Source organism: Dermacentor andersoni, chromosome 3 (genome assembly GCF_023375885.2).
Source record: "Dermacentor andersoni chromosome 3, qqDerAnde1_hic_scaffold, whole genome shotgun sequence".
In the NCBI taxonomy this organism is placed as follows: domain Eukaryota; kingdom Metazoa; phylum Arthropoda; class Arachnida; order Ixodida; family Ixodidae; genus Dermacentor; species Dermacentor andersoni.
Genome location: NC_092816.1, coordinates 108,582,484 through 108,606,755, shown reverse-complemented (window position 1 = coordinate 108,606,755; position 24,272 = coordinate 108,582,484). Strand labels below are relative to the sequence as shown.

Sequence of the window (24,272 nt, the reverse complement as noted above, 5' to 3'; positions counted from 1 at the left end):
ACCTCCACATACACCCGATAGTGTCACCCAATATTCAGCGGATGGGTGGCTAGTCATTTCAGTCTGGCAGAGAATGCGCAGATGGATTTAGACGGACAGAAGACATTTGAAGAATAGCTAAAGTGAGAGCAGAAATTTTTATAGCACGAAAGGTCAAGATCTAGCCTGGAGGAGCATCCATATTTTTTCTGATATTCCATGGTGAAGGAAATGGCAATGGAAATGGAATCGCGCAAGAAAAAGGACTAGATAACTAATAATGATGGAATACTATTATGAGCATGAAATATTTCCTGTTGAATTCTGAACATGGGCAGTACTTCCGACGAGCCCGCTTGCAAAAAATATGCGCAAACACTGCGCATGAATTATGTGCGCAGAAAAGTGTGTAGGCAGAAAAAAAAAACAATGCATATGAAGGTTTTATGCTGTAATGAAACTGTAGCAAAAATGAACATCTCTAGTGCTGCGAGAAGGCACAAAACAGGTTTCACTTCTCTGATCGTGGTAGCAGTGATCTCTTTTGGATTTCAGACATGCAGTGCACCAATGTCAAGAACAATATGTATTTAGTAACGTTCTTAAATCACCATGATAAAAAAATTAGGAATGAGGTCAGTTAGTGAAACTATATATTCTGATAATAAGCTGATGGAATATGCGTTAAAGGCCTATGTGGTAACAAAAAAATTACATATATAGTCACATAATTTAGGTGAGCAAGTACCAACTCTTATAAAAAAAAAAATGGAATGTGTGGTTGGCAGATTTTTACTTGGTATATTACAGTACATATACAAGTAAAAAAACCAACCACGAACACTGGAAGGGCCTAAACGTCTTTTTAAAATTTTGCAGTCTTTCTTGAGATCGCGATAAGAAAAAAAAAAACCTGTAAAATAGCCTTCATTCACTTTTATCTTATAGAGCTCGTCGAATGCGTAATACTGGTGAAATAAGTTCTTGTGCAAATGTTGGCTGCAGGAAAATCCCTCTCCTTAAAAACTAAACAAAAATAAACACAAAAGCTACGACAATACATCGCTATGAGCTGAGAAGGGAATGGCAATAATGCATTTCTCTTGGTCGTGTTCTAGTTACTGAATTTTTTAGTAGGGTACCTGAATTAAGCAGCGCGGTACCTGAGCTACACACAGTAGTACACAAAATATATTTTTTTCTCTTGGCCTTAGCGACCCAGCTACTCAACAGACTAGGCTTTCACTTCCCCTAAAGACGTCTGGGAACTTTTCACCTTGAGGGGCCCAGATTCAGAGCAGGGCGTTCCATCCATTGCAAATGACGTTCGATTCTCCATTTTCCCTTTAGGATTAGTGTACTCTACCAAACAGCGAAACACGCACTGTTGGAGGTCGGAATCCAGCTGCAAAAAAAAAAAAGGAATAAATGTTTTACCTCACCCACATTACACAGCCTGGCATACGTTGTACTGGATAATAAAGGTATGAGGTGAAGTGGGTAGAACGCACCTCGCTTCGTAATAAAAAGGGCCCCACCGGGGTAGCGGGGGATTCCTGTTTTTGCAGCTCGACAAGCTCTCCCCAAATGATCAGGCTAAACGCATGCTGTTACAGTAGGCGGGGGACCCCGTCTGCTCGTTCTGGTTTTCTCGCTTCATACATGTCTCTCTCTCGAGAGATAAAACTGTATTATGTCCTTGATGGGGTTCAGGGGTGGCGGGGGTCGGGAGACTAATTCCCATTCCCTCCCTTCCTCAGACGGCGGCCAGTCCTTGCTTGCTGGCGGCGTCTTCGGCCATCCGGACGGCCCAGAGCTACTCCTCTGGATCCAAGCTGAGCAGAAATGTCTCCCACTGCTCGGCCGTAGTTATGATGCGCGTGTTAGTGCGGGAGGTGTTGGTGGGTGAGGCTTTGGGGCACTGCCCATGGTTCCATAATAGCAGGTTATAATAAATGAGCCCCCTTTTCCTATTGTCCGAGGTAAGGCCCTGGGCTGCCTGCTCTTTGGGTCTGCCTGCCTTCTCTTTTCTCTAAATCCGAAGCTCATACTTGGCGGGGGAGCATCGAAATCCGGCGGGGCGGAGATACTGTGCTTGACTCCTCGACCCGTGCCACCCTCTCGGAAAGACCAAGCACACAGATGTTAAACAGTGTGGGGGAGATGATGGCACCCTGAGGAGTGCCCCACCCTTCGAGGGGCAAGTGCCTCAAGATATGCCTAAAAACTCCCGAAATGCTTTTACGGCGGAGCCTACGCCTCCAGCGATCCTGCAATGTAGCGGGACAAGTTACCGCATAATCCATATATATATATATATTGTTACGTGTGGAAAGACACAGACGAGAGATGCTATTTACACGCTATTTACACTGGAGCCAGACAGCCACGCTGACACTCGCTCGTGCCGAGGGCACCGACCAACTTCTTCGTCGTTCTCGCGGCGGCTCGTCTCTCGCGGAATCATATCGTAATATTACCCCCCGGCGGCAAAAGCACCGTCACGGTGCTGTTAAATATCCAAGGGGCATGGAGAGTTGTAGGGCTTGAGTCGGGCAGCGTGGACAATGGCACTGGTTGTCACAGCGGAGGACGTCTTGGGCGTGGCTAGAACGATTTCATAGGTGACATCGGTCACTTTGCGTATCACGCGATATGGGCCTGTGTAACAGAAAATCAGTTTTTCACAAAGGCCGACTTTACGCGATGGTGACCAAAGCAACACGAGGGCTCCGGGAACAAAATGGACATCACGGTGACGGAGGTCGTAGCGTTGTTTCTGCTTGTCTTGAGACACTTGTAGACGAGCGCGCGCAAGTTGGCGAGCATGGTCAGCATGGGCGATTGCATCACGGGCATACTCGCTAGTTGAAGCTGTGGCGGACGGAAGCACAGTGTCCAGTGGTAGCGTCGGTTCGCGGCCATACAAGAGGTAAAACGGGAAAAAGCCAGCAGTTTCGAGACGGGAAGAGTTATATGCAAAGGTAATGTAAGGTAGAGCCAGGTCCCAGTCACGGTGGTCGTCTGAAACGTATCTGGATAGCATGTCTGTAAGGGTGCGGTTCAAACGCTCAGTGAGGCCGTTCGTTTGGGGGTGGTAGGAGGTGGTAAATTTATGCTGTATTGAGCAGGCACGCATGATGTCGTCAATGACTTTGGCCAAAAAGGTGCGGCCGCGGTCTGTAAGCAATTGACACGGAGCACCATGCATCAATATGATATCATGTAGCAGGAAGTCCGCAACATCAGTTGCACAACTGGTCGGAAGAGCACGGGTTACGGCGTAGCGGGTCGCGTAGTCCACCGCGACTGCAACCCACTTGTTTCCTGATGTAGATTCCGGAGGCCTAGAAGGTCCAAGCCGACACGATGGAAGGGCTCGGCAGGGATGTCGAGCGGCTGCAGGTAACTAGCGGGGAGCTGGGAAGGCTTCTTGCGTCGTTGGCAAAGTTCACAAGCGGCGACGTAACGTCGTACGGAACGGGCAAGGCCCGGCCAGAAAAAACGGCGACGTACACGGTCATAGGTTCGAGATACGCCGAGGTGTCCTGCCGTTGGCGCGTCGTGAAGCTCTTCGAGAACGGTGGAGCGGAGGTGTTTAGGTACTACAAGCAGGAACTCAGAGCCGTCTGGATGAAGGTTACGACGGTACAGAGTACCGTCGCGGAGGACGAATAGGCGTAGAGTAGCATCGGCCGGAGAGTGTTCAAAACGGTCGATGAGTGCTCTGATGTAGGCGTCATGGCGTTGCTCGTCGGCGAAATGAAGCAGCTGGGATACCGAGAATACGCAAGAAGCACTGGCAATATTGGAGGAGTCAGAGTCGTCAACAGGGTAACGCGACAAACTGTCAGCGTCTTGGTGCAGGCGGCCAGACTTGTACACCACGGAATATGAAAATTCCCGTAGCCTCAAAGCCCATCGACCAAGCCGGCCTGTAGGATCTTTTAGCGATGAGAGCCAGCAAAGAGCATGATGGTCAGTGACCACGGAAAAAGGGCGACCGTAAAGGTAAGGACGGAACTTTGCAACCGCCCAGACAACAGCAAGGCATTCGCGTTCCGTAATGGAATAGTTGCGCTCCGATGTTGCTAGGAGGCGGCTCGCATAAGCAATAACGCGATCCTTGCCACGCTGACGCTGGGCTAAGACGGCACCTACGCCATGACCGCTGGCATCTGTACGTAATTCTGTAGGGGCATCAGGGTCGAAGTGGGCGAGAATGGGTGGTGAGGTTAGAAGAGTGACGAGACGAGAGAAGGCGGCGGCTTCTGCAGTACCCCACGAGAATTGTACGCCTTTCTTCAAAAGATTAGTTAGGGGCCTAGCAATTGTCGCAAAATCTGGAACAAAACGACGAAAGTACGAGCACAGCCCTACAAAACTTCGAACGTCTGCGGCTGTCTTCGGAACCGGAAACTCTCGGACAGCGCGAGTTTTGTCGGGGTCAGGCTGTACTCCGGAAGCGTCAGCTAGATGGCCCAGAAGAGTAATTTGTCGGTGGCCAAAACGACATTTGGATGAGTTAAGTTGCAGCTTCGCCTTTCGAAATACATCAAGTATAGTTGTGTGACGCTCAAGGTGAGTGTCGAACGTTGGCGAGAAGACGATGACGTCGTCGAGGTAGCAGAGGCATGTGGACCATTTGAAACCTTGGAGCAAGGAGTCCATCATACGCTCAAAGGTGGCAGGGGCGTTGCATAATCCAAACGGCATTACTTTAAATTGGTATAGGCCATCAGGTGCGATAAACGCGGTTTTTTCTTTGTCCATATCGTCAACAGCAATCTGCCAATATCCCGAACGAAGATAAATAGACGAGAAATATCTGGAACCGTGCAGGCAATCAAGGGCGTCGTCTATACGTGGGAGCGGGTAATGCTGTTCAGGTTACGGTAATCTACACAGAAGCGCCACGTGCCGTCCTTCTTCTTAACCAACACCACAGGTGACGCCCAGGGACTCGATGAAGGCTCAATGATGTTTTTATCGAGCATTTTGTTCACTTTATCTTGAATTACTCGGCGTTCCGACACAGAAACTCGATACGGTCGTCGGTGAATAGGCACAGCATCGCCAGTAAGAATGCGATGCTTGACCGCTAGCGTCTGGCCTAAAGGGCGATCGTCAAAGTCGAAAATATCGCGGTAGGACAATAATACTTCGCAAAGGTCTTCAGCCTGCGTAGAGGACAGGTCCGTCGCAACCATTTTCTTTATGTTGGTATCGACGCCCGAGGCTGGCGCGATGGGCATGCTAAGGTCGCGAGAACCATCGGTCGATAACGCTGCCACGTATTGGTCGCCGAGACAATCAATGGTGGCAAGGCAAATACCTTGCGGTAGAATTTGCTTTGTCAATCCAAAGTTACTGACAGGCATGCGAGTGTGGTTCGCCGTAATAGTAACTATACTGTGAGGCACGGTGACGTCATGCTGTATTGGGATGTCGGGCAGAGGAGTGACGAGGTACTCGCCATCAGGAACTGGTGGGAAAGACAACAGTTCAATGTAGGCTATGGACTTTGGCGGCAGGCGAAGAAAGCCGGTGGAGCGTAAGCGGGAGTGGGGTGCGTTAGAAGGTTCTGCGAGCATCGGCAACTCGAGGCGAAGGGTACTGGAAGAGCAGTCAATTAGGGCAGAATGGGCGGAGAGAAAATCGAGGCCGAGAATAAGGTCGTGGCGGCAATGAGCAATTACGGTGAAGAGTACAGGAGTGTGGCGGCCGGCGATGCTGACACGTGCCGTACACATGCCGATGATAGGCACAGTACCGCCATCCGCAACGCGGACGACGCGTGTCGACGCTGGGGTGAGGAGCTTGTTCAGTCGTCGTCGGAAGGCAGCACTCATAATAGAAAGATGTGCTCCTGTATCGATGAGTGCCGTGACAGGATAGCCGTCAACGTCAACGTCAAGAAGGTTTCGGTTAGTAGGTAACGTGAGCAGAGGATTTGAGGGCAGGGTCGACAACGCAGCTTCACCTCCAGAAGCTGCAGTGCCTAGTTTTCCGGCTGGGTGCGGGAGGCGATAGGCGGCGAAGAAAAGCGGCGGGGTTGGGGCGAACGAGACTGGTGGCGTCGAGGTGAGGGCGAGCGGCTGTAGCGAAGGTTCGGAGCAGGGACATCCGCAGTAGTAGGTTCATGGCGGGTGACATAGGGTACAGAAGGTCCAAAGGTGCGGGAATAAGTGGGGGCGTAAGTCCGAGGAGGTGGTGGCCATCGGTTGCGGCAGTGACGGGCGACGTGGCCGATGCGACAGCAGTGGAAGCATATCGGCCTGTCATCAGGTGTACGCCATTCGGACGGGTTGCGGCGAGATGTGGCAGAAAAGGACTGCCGGGGACGAGGAGGGCTGCTAGATAACTGGGGAACGCTGGGTCGAGACGTGGAACACACGGTGTTCAGACCCATGTTTTCAAATTCCTGTCTGACGACAGCCTGAATCATCGCAATGGTGGTTGCTGGGGGATCGGGATGCGGCGTGGAGAAGGCTGGCAAAGAGGCGGCCTCGAGTTCGCGGCGAACAATGCGGGTGACGTCGTCACAGGTGGTGGTCTGACGTGGTCGACCCTCACATGTCGACGTAGCAGCAGTGTTGGGTAGGCGCGCAATGTGGTTTGAGATACGGCGGCTCTTAGCGTGTTCAAGGCGACGGCATTCTTTTATAATGGCGTCGATAGTCGACACGTTGCCGAAAACAAGCAAATTGAAAGCGTCGTCGGCGATGCCTTTTAGCACATGTGCCACTTTATCTCCTTCGGACATATGATCGTCAGCTTTACGGCATAGAGCCAAGACGTCGAGGATGTAGGAAACGTATGGCTCTGTAGGTGACTGAACACGAGACGCAAGAGCCTTTCTCGCGGCAGCCTTGCGCCCAATGGGGTCGCCGAACAGTTCCCGCAGTTTTTCTTTGAAACTGTCCCAACTGGTTATTTCGTCATCATGTGTTTGGTGCCACACGCGTGGGGTGCCGCCTAGATAAAAGATAACATTGGCGAGCATAATCGTTGGGTCCCACCTGTTATTAGCGCTGGCATGTTCATAGAGCTTGATCCAGTCGTCGACATCCTGTCCCTCCAGGCCAGAGAACACACCTGGGTCACGATGTGGGGCAACCGTGACGACTGGAGCATTCGGACGAGCCGAAGCCGTTGCGGAGGCGGGTTCGTCACCGGCAGGCATGGTGACAAGCTTGGTGTGCCGACCACTTCGGAGTTCCGTGGTGAGGACGGGGATCGCTGACCTCCACCAGAAATGTTACGTGCGGAAAGACACAGACGAGAGATGCTATTAACACGCTATTTACACTGGAGCCAGACAGCCAGGCTGACACTCACTCGTGCCGAGGGCACCGACCAACATCTTCGTCGTTCTCGGCGGCTCGTCTCTCGCGGAATCATATCGTAATAATATATATATATATATATATATATATATATCCTCCAGCGATCCTGCAAGGGTCTTTATGAGCGAAACAGAGCTATAGGTCACGTCGGTAAACCACGTGGCGAGGAACAATCGTTGGACCGTTCTTAGATAAGACAAAAAAACAGAAGAAATGTGCCGTAATTCATAGTGCATGACTGTGAAAGTCTGCGATGGCTTTTTCTTCTAACCCAGCTGTCTATTTCCATGCCAGGCCATGATTCAGGACAAACCTTATTCGAGCAAATTGATTAGAGACGATTGCATTGGCATATAATCAGCGACACAGTTCAGGAAATTTTGATAAGGGAGTCTTGGCCAGACCAATAGGTAAAAAAATTGGAGGACGCTTAAGCTACGACTTCAAGAGTGGAACGCGATAGCGTTCTCTCACCCCGTTCGCACCGCCTACACAAACGATCTACGCGAGCCAAACAGCCGGGCCGCGACGCGCCATGAAGGCGGACGCGATCATGGGGCGAGTGGCGCGCCACGTTTCGCGACAGCGCCGTACATTGTGAAGGGGGGGTCTTCTGTGCTTGGAGCAAGATGGCTCTGCGTGTGCGCATAGCGCAGAAGAAATGTAGCGGAAGCGTACTTCGCTACTCGTGAAACTGCGACTTCTGTAATTTACATGATTATAATTACCGATATACACCGCAGTATAACTTTCTACGGCACGTTTCTAAGGCAACACCGCATTCACTAGAGGCGATTTTATCCCGCTTTGACCGATCGAACTCGTGGCTGAGTGGTAGCGTCTCCGTCTCACACTCTGGAGACCCTAGTTCGATTCCCACAGCCCATTTTGCAAGATGTTTTAATTTATGAGGTGCCTTTTGGGATTTATCGCTCACGGCCAACGCCGCTGACACCAACGGCGACAACACCGGCTTTTCTGCGACACGAGCTCCTTAACGCTGTCGCGTTAAAAGTAAATTCAGGGGTTTTACGTGTGAAAGCCATGAGCTGATATTGAGGCACGCCGTACCGGAAGACTCCGGGCTATTGTTGACCATCTTAATATTTAACGTACACTCAAAACATGTACGGTAAACCAACGTTCATGCATTTCACCCTACCGAAACGTGACCGCCGTCGCCAGGAGTTGTTCCCCCGATCTGGTGCTTAGCGGCGTAACAACGTAACCGCTAAAATCCACAACGGTGCGCAGAGAAATTAGCTGGATAACATTGATAATGCGGTAAAGGCAGACCTCACCCAACAACTCGCGTGATATGTGGTGACAGACACCACATATCAATGGAGCGTAGGCCTCATATAATGTGCTGACGTCACGCCACGCATGACTACTGTATCGATTGCACCATCACATTTCTAGCTCCTCGCCCCCTACAGCGCTTTCTTCTCGGCTCTTGTACTCCTTTTCCTCCTTATTTGTGTGACCCTTTCGAGCGAATCGCGCGAAACAGCGTCCGTCCAACCACACAAATTTAGCGAAGAAAGCGGAAACTTTAAAACCATCGTACCTTTAGGTACGTTGAGTTCGCGTATCTCGGTTTTCGGTAGTATTCCTTGCAGAACGTGGGTCCATCCATACTATCCCCAGGTAGACTTGCCGCCTTGTTTGGCAGAGAAATAACGTGGCATAATGCATTGCGCAATAGACACTTTGAGTAAGGCCACCTGAAAAAAAAAAAAAACGTTATTGTACCTTTCTAAATAGCACAACGGGAAATGTTTCAAACTACTAGACGTTTCTTCCCCTTGAGCCTCTCTCCTTTTGGTAACGTCGAAATTTCTTGTTGACACAGCACGATTAGCCTGGGCGCAGCAACACGTCAGGCTTACGATTTAACACAGAACGCCTAGTGTTTGTGCTAACGAGAGATGATGATGATGGTGACAAAATGTATTTATTAAAGGATGGCGCGAAGGCCTATAATGGGGAATAGGAAGAGGAGGGGGGAGGCGTATTCAGAGCCGTCCTAGAAGCTGCGCGTCCTTGGCGAAAGCCAAGAGCGAGTCCAGAATGGCCCTGTCAGAATCCATCGAGCCAGTTTCCGGTCTAATCCACTCCTCGTAGGACGACACTCGCACCGCCCTCAGGTGGTGGTCCCGCTGTTGAGCGTGTCGCTGGCACTCCCAAAACAGATGGGCTGCGGATGGCCGCGTGGCCATGTCGCAGTCAGGGCACCTGTGTGGCGTCTGGAGCGCTTCTTGGTCCGCGGAGGCTGTGGGATGGCCGGGTTCCTGCGATGGAAGGGAGTTGGGAGACGGAGATGGAGGGTGTCTTTCCCGGCGTGGCCGGTACTGTCGCCACCGTTCCAGCACATCCGGTGTGAGGACGAAGCCGGAACGGAGCCTATGCAGCAGCACCTGCCCCGACCTGGGAAGACCCGCTGGAAGTGGGTCTGGGTCTGAGGGCACATTCGCACGGAGTTCCCTCTTGCGTCGGTTGGCTGCTGCTCTCAGAGCTCTGTCTGGGTCATACGGGGCTCCATTTGTCGTGTTGCTTGTGCTGGTTGTGAGGGCTTCTGAAGGATCCCGGGAGACGACGCGGTTGGAAAGAAGGGCGCGCGCCGCCTCGTGGGCTCTCTCATTTCCCTCGATGCCCTGGTGACCAGGGATCCAATGAAGTGTTGCAGTGACCCCGTGGGCTTCCGCACGCCTGAAGGCCTGCTTGACGAGGAGTACTTCCGATGATGCTGTGCGGCGCGACTTGCAGGCATGCAGCGCATACTGAGAGTCGGTGTATATATCGATGTGTTTTGCTTGCGTGGTGCTTGAAACTCTATCTAATGCCCAGACTATTGCGCGGAGTTCAAGTTCCGTTGGGTCGTCAGCATCAGCAGTCGTAAAGGTAGAATGTGTTTCACAAGAACCCACTACGTGGTAGGCGACTGCTCCCTCGTTGGTGCGTGGGTCGAAAGCTGCGTCAGTGTACACTTGTTCATGGCTTGGCGGTGCGTCTGCCAATGTCTGCACATGACGCGCAGCGAATGCTGCCCGGCGGTGCGCATGTTGGGCACCCATGTTTCGGGGCGTTGGTGTAGTGTCGACGACAGCAATGTCATCCCACGGTGAGATGTCGGATGGTAGTTGTGGCAAAGTTGATATATCCTTTCCCATGTAGGCCAGTAGAGTCCTGCCTTGTCTGGTGTGCTTCAGGCGTTCCTCGTGTCCTGCCTTCGATGCTTCGATGGTTGCACGGAGGGTAGGCAACTTCGCATAGCGATGTAGCTCCTCGACACGTGTGTGTTTCGGGAGCCCTGTGATAACACGGAGAGCTGATCTGTGGAGTACCTCTAGCTGTGTCCAGTGCCGAGCAAGCAGGTCATAACAGCGCGCTCCGTATATCGCTCGGGATGTCAGCAAAGCACTAACAAGCTTTCGGCATACGTCGGTACCAGCACCGCCCATGCGGAAACGGATTCGTTTTATCAGGTGCAGAGTGTTGTGCCATGTCCGACGAAGGTCTGCGAGCCACGCATCCGCTGTGCCTGTGCGGTCAATAGGTATCCCGAGAACGCGCACTGATTTTTCTGGTTGCTGCAGCGTTTTGCCTGCGAGAGTGAGTGTGAGGGCTGCTTCGTCCTGCGTTGAACCTCGGATCACCACATAGGTTGTCTTCTCTGGAGATGGCCGCATGCCAGTTTGTGGCAGGTAGTCGTCAATAACGTCAAGTGCCGCTTGCAGGGTCTCCTGCTGCTCATCAATTGGTCGTGATGCAGTCCATAACGTGATGTCATCTGCGTAAATTGTGAAGCCCAGTTCGGAAATAGCCTCCAGTCGCTCAGCCAGGCCTATCATAGTCAAATTAAATAGGAGGGGTGATAGTATGGAGCCTTGTGGGACTCCCACTATGTTTGGGTAAACCTTCCCGACGTCTCCGTCGATCCGTATGGAAAAAGTGCGATCTTGAAGGAAGGAACACGACGCAGTACACCTCCCTCACAAGTAGGAGGCTGTCATGAGTGCCAAGGTTTGGTCTAAACCCTGTCTGGGCTGGATGAAAGCGACCCTCTGTTTCTAGCAAGTGAGATATGCGTGTCAAGGCCATTCGCTCCGCCAGCTTACACGTAGTAAGTGTGAGAGATACAGGGCGCATGTTTGACAGTACATCTGGCTGTTTGTTTGGCTTCGGTATGGGTGTGACTATCGAATGCTTCCATCCTGCTGGGATTTCACCGTTGATCCACACTTCGTTAATCTCCTCGAGAAGTTGCTTTTTTGCGTATTCTTCCAGATTCCTCAGAGCCGCCCACGTCACGCCGTCATAGCCTGGCGCGCTTCGCGCGTTGATGGAAGAAAGTGCCTGTTCGAGCTCGAAGAGTGAGAATGGGGCCTGGATGCCCTCATCGGTCACTGGCGGCGTTTTCCGGTAAATGTCGACGTTCGGGGGCGTCGCCGGTTGGGGAAAAAACGTGTTCGCGGCATCATCTTGGAGTTGGCTGACTGACTGGCTAGTTTTGAGCAAGACATTTGAAATAGCACTGCGTGTTTTACGCTGACCTGTCATAGCCTTGAACGTGTGCCACACCTTGTGGAGGCCAGTTCTTTCGTTGAATGATGAGCAGTGCTGGCTCCAACGTTCCCGATACAGGCGCTTGGCGTATCTTCTAGCGATGGCAGTGCGACGTCGAAGTCGCACACGGTCGCGATGTCGTCGGCCATTGGCTTCGTACGTCAACTGTGCTCGCTTGCGCGCATCCCAAAGGTTTAGCATATGTATGTCCGGCGCCGGGCATCAGCTCTCACCTCAGTCTCAGTAGTGGCCTTGCGCAGGGCGCGTGACGCCCGCTCCCGTACGGATGAAGTCTTGGGTTGCTCCGCAAATGCTCTTCTGTAGGCATCCCATCTGATCGTGCGCACAGTGCGCCCGGCCGCACGCTTTCGTCCCACGTTCAAAGTAATCCACAGTGGATAGTGGTCGCTGCCCCAGGCGTCCGGATCGCATCGCCAGTCTTTCACGTAGGCTGGTGTGGATAACGTCATGTCTAGGGTCGTGTTACGTTGTCCACTATGCAGGGCAGCGTGGGTGGGGTAGTCGGTGTCATTTGCGAGCACTAAGTCAGCTGGCTCCGTGGCATCTGCGAGTGCCATTCCGCGGGGCGTGTGATAGTCATAGCCCCACTGCGGATGCTTGGCGTTGAAATCGCCGCCTATCAGGAAGTCGTCGTTTGGGTAACGTCTCCGCAAAGCGTGAATCCACGTGAATGAACCGCGTGTACGGGAGCTAACTTCAGGGCGCATGTATACCGATACCAGCACTGCATTTCGCTTTGCAATCTTGCAACGGACAGCCACCACCTCCTGCACAGCAGTCGAGTACTGAGAAGTGTCAATCTGCGTTTGCGGAATGTCTGTGCGGACAAAGACAGCCGCTTGTCCCCGTATTACAAATTCTTCGGCTGCACTGGCAATACCATTGTGCGGCGGGTTTCGGTGTCGTTTCCTGTTTCTATGCTCTATTGACGGTTGGTAATAACCATTGAACTGTCGTAGTGTCCGATCTGTGCCATTAGTTTCTTGAAGTAAAAGCGCAAGGGGGCGTCCGACACAGTCGAACAAGAGGTTCAGTTCTGTCGCACAAGTGCCGAGCCCTCGGCAGTTCCACTGTAAAACGTGTGGAGTGGGACTGTCGAGGGCTGTACGCGAAGCCGGGTGGCTATTGACGCGAGGCGAAGAGCTGTTGGAGCAAGCCATATTGTCGTTGGAAGTGCTTCTCCTGCGCTTGGAGGAGAGGGTGCAAAAGTTGTTGTACCAGCAGAGCCAGGTCTGTCTGCTGTGTGGTAGTAGAGGTTGTTTCTTGCGTTTTAGTGAGCTCCTGCGGATTGCATGGCTGCTGCTGTCGCTTGGCACGAACACGTTCGAGCAGTACTGCATGCCTTTTTTCGTTCTCTTCTAGTTTCCGCCGCAGTTCGACGTTCTGTCGTGCGAGTTCCGCAATCTCAGCTTCTACACTGTCTTTCGATGTATCAACCAGCTGCGATGGTGAAGGCAGCATAGGTGTGGTATAAGGTAAAGAGTTCGCCGGTTTGTCTCCACTTGGTTGAGTTCGCTTGAGCGCTGCTGCGTAGTTGAGGTTGCAGCCGTTTCCTCCCGTTGTTGGTTGTGCGCAGTTCTTTGAAACAATCTCGTTCACTGCTTCCTTTATGGTACGTGGCTGCGTTGAGATGTTTTCACTTTCAAGTAGCTGCTGCGTCAATTTGACGTCATGGCACTGGACAGTTCTAGTGCGGCTTCTCGATCGTGTGCGCCGTGCCTTCTACGACGAGAGCGGGGCCTTGAGCGGAGTTTCTTAGCAATTTTCGCGTCGGACTTCAGTTTAGCTGGACACTTCGGGTCAGTCGCCGTCTGACCTTCTTCTTCACAGTTGCGGCATCTGGGCGTCGTCTGTTTGCATTCATTGCCAGTAGTACTACCTTCGTGTGTCTTGCCGCATGTAGGACATACCGCTTCGTGCGGGCAGACATCCTTCTTGTGACCAAAGCGATGACAACGAGAACACACGATGCTTTTAGGTTCGTAAATTGAAACTCGGGTGATGCGGCCGTAATACACGACTCTGTTAGGGGGGTGGCGTCCTTCAAAAGTCAGTAGACATGCCCCACGCGTTCCCATTGGGCGCGCGTCAAGGATACGTCGGTGCTCACAGGTCAAGGCTGCCCGGAGTTCAGCCTTTGTTTCATTGCAGTCAACGTTGTATATAACACCTCGACACATGTCTCGTCCGGGTGCCTGATACACTTGTACTGGTATCTGTCCGTGGGTCACGTCTAGGTGTGAAAGTTTGAGAAGCCCGTCTGCTTGCCTCTTGTCGTGAACGAGCGTATGGTGTTAGATGCTGGTTGCAACGTGTACGTCAAAGGCTTGGTGTTGACAGCAGCGGGTGTGGCCATCACGAAGTTGCGGAGGAGGTCCTTGCCTGGTACAGTCGTGAGCGCCACGTTCACCCGTGGTTTCACGACTAGCACAAAAGTTTCTGGCGGTGTTTCCTTCTCGGGCCGCGTTTGGTTGTGCTTACGGCGTTGCACTTTCCACACTCCTTCGTCACCGTAATCTTCAAACGCGTCCTGGGAGAGGGCTCCGGCGTCTCGAATTGTCTCTAGCTTCTCAGTTGAGTTTGCGTAAGAAACCAGTTCTTGAGACGCGTGCAATGCAGTCTCTGCTTGACGTGGCGTTGTCACATCAGACTGTAGGCTTGAGGATGTCGGTGGTGCTTGTGTTTGCACGTCGTCTTCGTCACTAGAAGGGGCGGACGCGTCTTCGTAGGTCGATGACGTGAAAGAGTCGTGCCGCGTTCGTTTCGATACCGCACTCGCCGTCGTTGACAGACTTGCAGAGCGGTCTCTATCACGACGGTGGCGGCTGCGGCTGCGTTCGTTCGGTTCCCTATTGTTCTTTCATCTTTGGCGTTCGCGTCTATGTTGTTGGTCAGCGGTAGCATGCCCACAGCGTTCTTCATGCATCCCAGCAGAGCGTTCTGTGGTAGACGCTTCCGGAACGCCTTCGGGACGTGGCGTAGCCGCTTCCTGGCCCCAGTCTTGGGCAGGCGTCATCAAAGCTGATTGTCCCTGGCGTTGTTCATGGTCGTCAGATGGAGGTAGCTTCGATGACCCGGGCTCGGTCATCAACGCAGTCATGGCCATGCATTAGGCTTAGCAAGGCCGCCCGCTGGCGAGTAAAAGCGGCCGTAAAACGGCCAGAAAGCAACGCACCTTTCCGAGGCTTGTCTCGACGTGTGGCCGAAGCGACACCGATGAAGAGGATGTGCGACAGAAGATGGTGAGACGCGAACAGCGCGCGTAACTGTCGAAAAGAAACGGAGCGCCAGGAAAAGACGTGCGCTCGCATCCGAACCGGAAGTTGATCTCCAACGAGAGATAAATAGACCGCATTACAGAAATTAATGTTGTTAGGAGAGTTTCGCGTGAAAAATTTATATGTCCTTAAGAAAAAGTATTTGCTGCGTTTCGCGGCAGAGTTCATGCTTCGCTCTCAAGCAAGCTACCAATTTGGCTAGACAACTATACCCTACTGGTGTGCTCTAAATTTATGTTGATCAACATTGATTCCGTGTGCTCCAAGGTAAGCAGTCTTCCCACTTACTCCACTCTCCAGAAGCCGACTACCCGAGCTTGTAATGTAGGCTGCTACCTCAAGATACAAAGCAACACGCCTGAGAAGCTGTGACATCTGCACACATTCGGCAAATACTTTCAGTGTAGTAAAAATGCAAATGACATTTTGTGATCGCTAGCCCACAACATGCTATATAACGTTATCATATCACAGAAAGTGGTCGTAATGCAGATCATGTGCACTTTTTACCAGGGCGCAACGCATTTTACCTTATATAAAATTAACATGCTCTAATATACAGTTCACCTCGTTCTGGCCACAGAAGAAAAAAGGAGAGATTCCAACGTTTGGAGCATTCTTGGACATTTGTTACTTCTTTTTTGGCGTTTACATTGTGTTTGTGGCGCTGCCAATGAAATAGTAACAATTTTTTATATTTATTTTCGATATATTTTTATGTGTTTGCGTAGACAACCCCAACAGTGGCAAATAAACATCACGTTCTTTTTTCCGCGCTTGGTGTATTTTCCCTGGCTGTAGGCTGTGCAAAAAATAATAATAATATTAAAGAAGAAAAAGAATGCCAGTTTTGCGTTCGGCGTTTTACACGTAGAAATTGTTTTTCCTCGCAGTAACAGTTAATACCTCAGCGAAAACTCAATGCTTTGGTTGCACATAGCATAGCGTACAAATACCTTGGCATTCACATTACCACTAACTTAACCTGGAACATTCATATTGAACATATAGTTAGCAACGCAAACCGCATGTTAGGTTACCTACGTCGTAACTTTCTTAGAGCGCCATCGTCACTTAAACTATTGCTGTATAAAACACTAATACGTTCCAAGCTGGAATACGCATGCTCGATATGGGATCCAAGTCAGGACAAGCTTGTAACGGCACTAGAACTTGTTCAAAATAACTCCGTTAGGTTTATTTTGTGCAACTACAATAGAACTGCTAGTATTACTGCCATGAAGTCTAATCTTGCTCTCCCATCCCTGTCTGCGCGCCGCCAAATTTCCAGACTAACTCTTTTTCATAAGTTGTACTATCATCCTGTTTTGCGCGACCAATTTATCTCTAGGCGTCATTACCGATCCCATCGCATCGATCACAGCCACAAAGTTGGTATTGACATTTGCAACACTAAGCATTTCTTTCACTCCTTTTTGCCCAGGACTAGTCGCGATTGGAATCACCTTCCTTCTGATGCTGTATCTATAAGGTTTTTTTCATGTTATTGTGCTAATAGTTTAGGTAATTTTTCCAATGATATAGCTAACATTGTATAATGAGCGAAGATTGTATTTTTCTTGTACGTTTTACTTGTATATTAACACCACTCCCCTCTGTAATGCCTTTGGCCCTGAGGGTATCATAAATAAATAAAAATAAATAAATGCATGACGCAGATTAGCCGGGCGTTTTATAAGCTCACTACTCTATGGCTAACATGTCAAATGGACAAATCAGCATGTCACGCAGCGCAGGCATTTTGTTTCTTTTCGGACTAATAAAGAAACACGATGGAGTGGCCGAGGTGGATAGTGTGATGAAGGACGGAGTTAAAACCACGCTGCCTTCGGTCCCATATTGCATTCGCATGTGGTGGCCGCGTGTTCGCTGAAGGATTTTTTTCCTTAAAATGCTACGCCCCATTTGTCACTTCACGTCCATCGTAGTCACCGAAAGCGTGTTCAATGGATCTCTGTGCGCCGAACAGACTTTGCTAATTCGTTCAACTTATATCTGATGGCACTAAAAGCGCGGTGCGTTAACCGGCAGTCACGTGGTGTATTTTTTCAATTTCCCGCACTTTAAAGAAAAACTAGAAAAAAATTAAATAGAGCGGTTATTTTAGCATACATGAAATAATCCGATGTTTCTGAGCAAGCGCTACAACTTCTGTATAAAAGATCTTTCGCCAGATTTACTAATTAAACAGTTAATTAAGCAATCTTTGTTAATCCCCCCGCTGTGCGGGTTGGAAAAAAATATCATGTCGTTTCAATACTGCGCCACACGCGTAGCGCCTTATTCTTAGCCCAAATTAGCTCAACACCCTGTATATTGTAACATGGTTTAATTACAAGGCCAGAAGGATAAACAAGCAGGTCTGTTGGTCGAGCGTAAGGCACCGAGCGCGCGATCTCTATCTTCGAGCGAGGCGCTGACCATGCGCCTGTTTTCTTCGCTACAACTTCGGCCCGGAGAACCGAGCGCCATCCTCGCGACTCGAGGGGAGAAGAGTACGACCTGACCGTAGTCCACTTTGAGTCGCTGTGCATGCAGCGTCTCATGTCCGCGACTACTTAAGTCGGTTTACTGCGTGAGCAGCTCGATGAGGTAATTGACAGGGGATGTCTGTTGCGCGACGTGGTAGATACCGTGGTACTGGCGAGGATGAAACATCGGCAGTGGTCGAAGGTATCCAGAGGAAGACTAATCAGACCGGCTGGTATGCGCTGGTGGGTCGCTGGTCATCGCGGCAGAACTTTTGCTGCCTTTGGTTTTCAGTCGTAAAAGAGCGCGAGAGCTAGCGGCAATCCTCATCGTATTTGGAAGCTTCTGACAGCGGCGTGCACTCGGATGGATCGGGTCGGTAAGGGAAAATCGGGTTGAGTGTACAGCAAGGTTCACCGCCATATAGGAGGAAGAAGGGGTAAAATCCCGCCATGGCCTGTGAGACGGTGCTCTAGGCTTCGGTCATATATGGTAGAACGAGGTCCCAGTTGCTGTGGTTGGACGCAATGCAAATGGATAGCATGTCACCTAAAATGTGACTCAATCGCTCAGTCATGCCCTTAGTCTGCGGGGGGTCGGCAGTAGTGGTGCGATGATCAGCACGGCATGCAGTAACAACCGAACACGTTAACTACCTCGGAAAGGAAAAAAAGGCCCTCTGTCACTCTGAAGTTCCCGAGGCGCACCCTGGTGAAATACGAAGTGTTGCAAGAGTATAGACGGAACGTCGGGGGATGTGGCGGTTGGTAGCGCAGCTGTTTCCACATAACAGATCAGGTGATGTGCGGCAAGAACAATCCAGCGATTCCCAGTAGGTGTGCATGGTACGGCGCCCCAGAGGTTGGCCGACGGGGTCGAATTGTCGAGAGGGGCATGGAATCGGCAGCAAGGGACCAACCACTAGGATGGGAAACAGGAGACTTGCGGCTTTGTACTTGCCACGCCAAAAAAGCGCAAACGTAGCCTGGAATAAGTTTTGAAGAGGACAGCGTGGCCGCATTGCGGGTCCGCATGGAAAGCGGAGCATACATCTGCGCGGAGGTGGCGAGGGACGACGAACAAGCACTTGCGAGCATAGTTGCGAAGCATAGTTGCGAAAATAGAGCAATGCATCCCGTTTTGCGAAGTGGGCAGCTTGCCGGCGGATAGCGCGGAAAGGCGAGTTACTGATGAGTTTCAAAGACATTAACTAAAGCAGCAATCAACGGATCTTTGCGCTGCTCCGCAGCAATATCGACGAGTGTTGGTGACGAAAATATCCAGTCGATGGCGGAAAGACATGTTGTATCACTTGATATGGGCGAGTGTAAAAGAGTGCCTGCGTCGGTGTGCTTACAGCCAGACTGATACACAACGCGCAAGTCGAAGTCCTTTAATCCGAGGGCCCAGCGGGCAAGACGGTCTGACGGGCCTTTCAATGTAGACAGCCAATATAGGGCGTGAACGTGGGCAATGGCATCAAAGGGACGGCCATACAGGTATGTTCTAACTTTTCTAACGACCCCAGTGATAGCTAAGCACTCCTTTTCAGTTACGGAATAATTTTATTCAGCGTTGGTTAGTGTCCTGCTCGCGTAGGATACTATTCTGTCACCGTATCCACTTTTGCGCTGAGTGAGCATAGCACCAAGTCCTATGCAGCTGGCATCCGTGTGGACTTCTGGGGGAGCAATGGGGTCGAAATGACGCACTACTGGCAGCGATATAAGCAGATGGCACAATGTTGTAAACGCGTCGTCGCAATCTGGGGACGAGGTAGAGAGGCCAATGTTGCCTCGCAGGAGTTGGGTCAACGAGCAATGATGATAGCCAAATTCATGATCAAACGACGAAAGTAATACAAGAGCCCTTTGAAGCTTCGGGATTACTGCAAGTACGTGGGTTTCGGGATATCAATGACAACGCGAAGTTTCATTGCGTCGGGTAAAATGGCGTCTTTAGAAACCACGTGCCCGAGTTTTGTGAACTGCTTGGCTCCAAGGCTACATTTCTTCATATTGAGTTCAAGGCCTTCATCAGTTAAGCATTGAAAGACCTGCTATAGACGGTACCAATGAGTGGTGAAGTGAGGAGAAAAGACAATCAGGTCATCAAGATAACGTAAGCAATTCTTCTATTTTAGCCCACGGGAGAGAGTGTCCATCGTCCGTTCAAAAGTATCAGGGTCATTGCAAAGGTCAAACGGCATAACGCTAAATTCATACAGGCCATCGGGTGTTACGAAAGCTGTTTTGGGGTGATCGGCAGGAGCCATAGGCACTTGCCAACAGCCAGAACGTAAGTCGAGTGAGGAAAAGTGCTCTGCTTCTAGCAAAGAATGGAGAGCGTCGTCGATGCGCGGCAAAGGATGCACGTCTCCATGAGTTACCTTGTTAAGACGGTGGCAGCCCACATAAAACCTGATGGACCCGTCCTTTTTCTTTACAAGGACTACAGAGGCCACCAAGCGACTGTTAGAAGGTTGAACGACTCGGCGCTGAAGCATATTGCTGATTCGGTCTTTAATAACACGGAGCTCCGTGGCTGATGATCCATAAGGTCGTTGGCGCAACGGAGAGTGTGTGCCCGTATCGATCTCGTCACAGACCGTCGATGCGCGGCCCGAAGTCGAGTGTTGATAGTCGAACGTAGATTGCAAAACATGTTGAGGAGTATGAAACATTGAGTAGGGCACTGTAGTTCACCCATAGAGTTGTCCAAGACGTCCAGCGTAGGCAGGGAGAAGTAGGCCAATGAGCGGGGGTGCTGATCTCGGGACACGGGCCATCGAGAGGTGCGTCGAAAGTGGTCACCGAGTCCATGGGCTCAAGACGTCCAAGGCACTCTCCGCGACGCAAAGTGAGAGGTGAGGCACAATTGTTGGAGACGACCATATCAGTGAAGCCCCCATTGACAGTGATGACAGCAAAGGGAAGAGAACATCGGCGATGAATAATTATAGGCAATGGCATAAAAAGCGCAATGACATCTGTAGCACAGTAAGAACTTTCAGGCGCAATCACAGGGGAGTGCGGAGGTAACGGAGTGTATAGGTTCGTTAGCTCCGATAAGCAATGCGCGACGTTTACAGAAGCGTGCCACATAACTAGGTATGATGAAGAAATTGCGGTCACTGACCAAGTCAAGGTGAAAATAACGCAGAGGCGTTTCGGGACCTGTACCGGTTACTTGGTCACACTAAAAGCGAGTAAGAGCCGCTTCCTCTCAGACAAGGGCACCTACGTCGCGATCCAAAAAGAGCCCACGGTAAACCTGCAAACAAAACTGCAAAAGCTCCTCTCGAAGGTTTTTAGATTTGTACCTGCGCAGCAAAAGCATCACTACCATCGCCTCTTGTGAACTAACGAGTAACGGGTCCACACCTGCAATACATGAATTACCGAAAGTTCACTAGCCAGCCGTTCCACTACGGCCTATTGTCGACTTCACAAGGTCTCCGCTGCACCGGATATCAGGTTACCTACACCCAAGTGGTGGGCTTGCTCGCGGGCAAAAGAGGAACGTACATTTCGAATTATTCAGCCTTCGTGGGGAAAGTGCGCGACATTTGCCTGGATGAAGACGATGTTATGGTGTCATTTCACCTGAAGTCGCTCTTCACTTCAGAACCCGTTGACCTGGCCGTATCTACATGCAAAGATGTTCTGCTGGCTGAAGACACGTTCGCTGAGAGCACCCCTTTGGAAGTACAGGACATTTTCGAGCGTTTAGACTTTTATTTGAACAGCCCCTACCTTAGCTACGACAAACAGTTTCACAAGGGGATCAACGGAACTGTCATGGGTGCTTCCATTTCCGTTACTACCGCCAACTTGGTCATGGAGGTCATTGAACAGAAGGCCCTCGCTGACTTCGCTCCCGCGCCAAAGATTTTCATCCGCTGCGTAGACAACTGCTTCTGCATCGTGCGAAGTCAGGACGCTTTACGCCTCCTGCGTCTTCTCAACTCAGCAGAAGCAGCCATACAATTTACTACAGAATACGAGTGTGACAACAGCCTCCCCTTCCTTGACGCCCTCGTGCGGCGAAGTGGAACGAAGCTCTCATTTGCCGTGCATAGGAAGGCGACTCATACCGGCCAGTACTTAAACTTCAATTCATGTCACCCGGCTTGCCACAAGCAATCCTTCGCTTCATCTCTCGCGACGCGGGCCACACGCATCTGCTCAAGTGGCGACGAAATGCAGAACGAACTGAGGACAATTCGTCACGAATTATCCAGGAACAGGTACCCCACGAAGTTTATTAACAAAATGGAAGCTCGGGTCCTTTATCCCAAGCCGTATCAAGGCAAGAAACGCGCTGGCGTCTCATATGTGCCTGGCGTCAGCGAAGCTCTTAGCCGCGTATTCTCAAGATACGATCTTATAATAGCCCACATGCCATCCAACAAGTTGAGAAATCAGCTTGTTAAGGTAAAGGATCGGCTTGAAAGCAAGAATTCCCCTGGTGTCATCTACAAGGAACCATGCGCAGACTGCAGCTGCAGTTTCATCGGCGAAACCGGCAAATTCACGAGAAGAATAAAAGAGCACCAAAGGGACGTCTCCAACAAGAAAAAAAGCTTCGAACGCACTTGCCGAACACGCCGATAATCGCAGTGACCGCATCGATGGGGAAAACGCTCCTAATAGCTAAGCAAAAGAATTCGATGACGTGACTATTGTTAGAATCTTTATTTATTCAAACTACGGACTACACCCGTTCTCTACCTCACATTTTGGCATAAAAACAACTTGCGTCTCTTGCCCACATTTAGTGTGATCAAGGAGCCCGTATGGGTCCCGAAACGTCTCTGTGCTATTTTTGCGTTGATTTGGTCAGTAACCGCAATTTCTTCATCATCATGTTACCTGACCAGACGAACTTTCGTCGAACTCTTGACTACATAACTAGCAAGGCCACAATAGAAAATTATTGGGCGGTTGTCGGGCGTGCGCCATGGCCCAGTCTTGGAAGGTAACCTGGTGGGAAACGTGGGTGGAATATATATATATATATATATATATATATATATATATATATATATATATATATATATATATACACATCCAAGGCGGCGCAAGAGGGGCAACAAACTGGCACCAAAGACAGCACATGATTTCACCTGTCGAGGTGAAATAGCTCTCGACAGCCACCTTGTTTCTGTATCGTTGCCTTTCTTCTACAAATTGTAAATAAATCTTTATATGTGACTTACAGAGCGTAACACGTTGGTGAAGGTGCGGCGCAACAATGCGAGGGGGCGATAGTAGGTGGCAAATGGCAGCGCAGATGGGAGGAGAGAGTACGGTTATTACAATGGCGAGCAACGTGACTGAGACGCCCGCCGGCAAAACAGATTGGCTGATTGTCTACGTTAAGTCACTCGGCTGGATTTCGGTAGCCTTCAGGATACCGCTGACCAGTGGATGGTCAACGAACATTAGACAGATGCGAAATGGCAACGGCATATACAGAAGGAACTCCAAGATTATCGATTTCATCGCAAGCTATTGCCTGCACAAATGGTGCTGTAGGCAACGTATATATCTGAGCATGTGTGAGTGTGCGCAGTCTGTACTGGTCGCCGCCCTATGATGCCCCCCCCCCCCCCCCCCCCTCGACTGAAGGGAGATTTGAAGCTCTGGCTAGGAGACACGCGATGTGGCATGCCTGCCGCGTAGTGTCAATACGTGCGCATATTGTTTCGCAGTTGCATATTATTACACCAGTTAGAACGCCATGAAGCAGGTACACGGGTAGTGGCACAATGCTGCTAAAGAATGTTTGAGAAAGAAAAAGATGTTTAAATAGATGTATACTAGCGTGCTAGAAGAAACATGTATTATTGCTATAGCGATTATACGGACGCTTGAGACGCATTTTTGCCGTTGGCGTCGCCATGATGTTCCGCATAAAGTCCAAGGGTGATAGCACCGTCGCCGCGCGTCGTGTGCTGTATGTGCGAGTGAAAGCGCGCGAAGAAACAGACGATCGGTGTTCAATCTGGCGCAAAGAGGAAAGCGGAGAGCAAACACGTCGTCTTCCATAGCACGAGAAGCCGATGGGGGGTGGGAGGGAGGGGGGCGGCGTTGTGCTACGGCAGCAAATGCATATTTGACGACCGGGCACAAGGGGAACTGATCATTGCGGCTCAAGCTCGCGCGCTGCACGATAGGGAGGAAAGTGAAGTGGCAACGCAGGAGGGACGGAGTGCGGCTTCGACTCCGCCAGTAAGTGCTTACTTTACATGGTGGCGCGCGATCGCTCGCACTGTTTCTTTGAAGGAATCAGCAGACGGCTGACACATCGCCGCTCTTGCGTCGAAGCGATAGAGATCATGAAGGGCAATTCTCTCGCTGCAGCTGCCGCGCTTGCTCGCACCAGTGTTCTGACAGCGAGTCTCCGCGCTCATCGAGTGTGGCCTGTTCATGTGCGCCTGTGCGCTGACACCATGCTAGTTAATTCAGTTTGTAAGCGAATATATCCAAGTTTACACGGCCGATAAAACCATTATCCTTAGGTCGTATAGCTGTCCACTAATTTAGTATAGCAATCGACGTTCCGCGTCTAAACCGAATCT

The 24,272-nt window shown here is 50.7% G+C and overlaps 1 protein-coding gene across 1 annotated transcript in view; it reads right to left on the bottom strand.

The window, feature by feature from the left end:
• The window catches only part of LOC126540381 (venom metalloproteinase antarease-like TserMP_B), a 46,698-nt gene that overhangs the window by 2,224 nt on the left and 20,202 nt on the right, over positions 1-24,272 (bottom strand). The window contains exons 5-6 of the mRNA XM_072286744.1: positions 8,899-9,055; positions 1,256-1,384 (exon numbers count right to left, since the gene is read on the bottom strand). Of these exons, the coding sequence (XP_072142845.1) occupies positions 1,256-1,384; positions 8,899-9,055 (286 nt within the window). The remainder of the gene's footprint in view (positions 1-1,255; positions 1,385-8,898; positions 9,056-24,272) is intronic.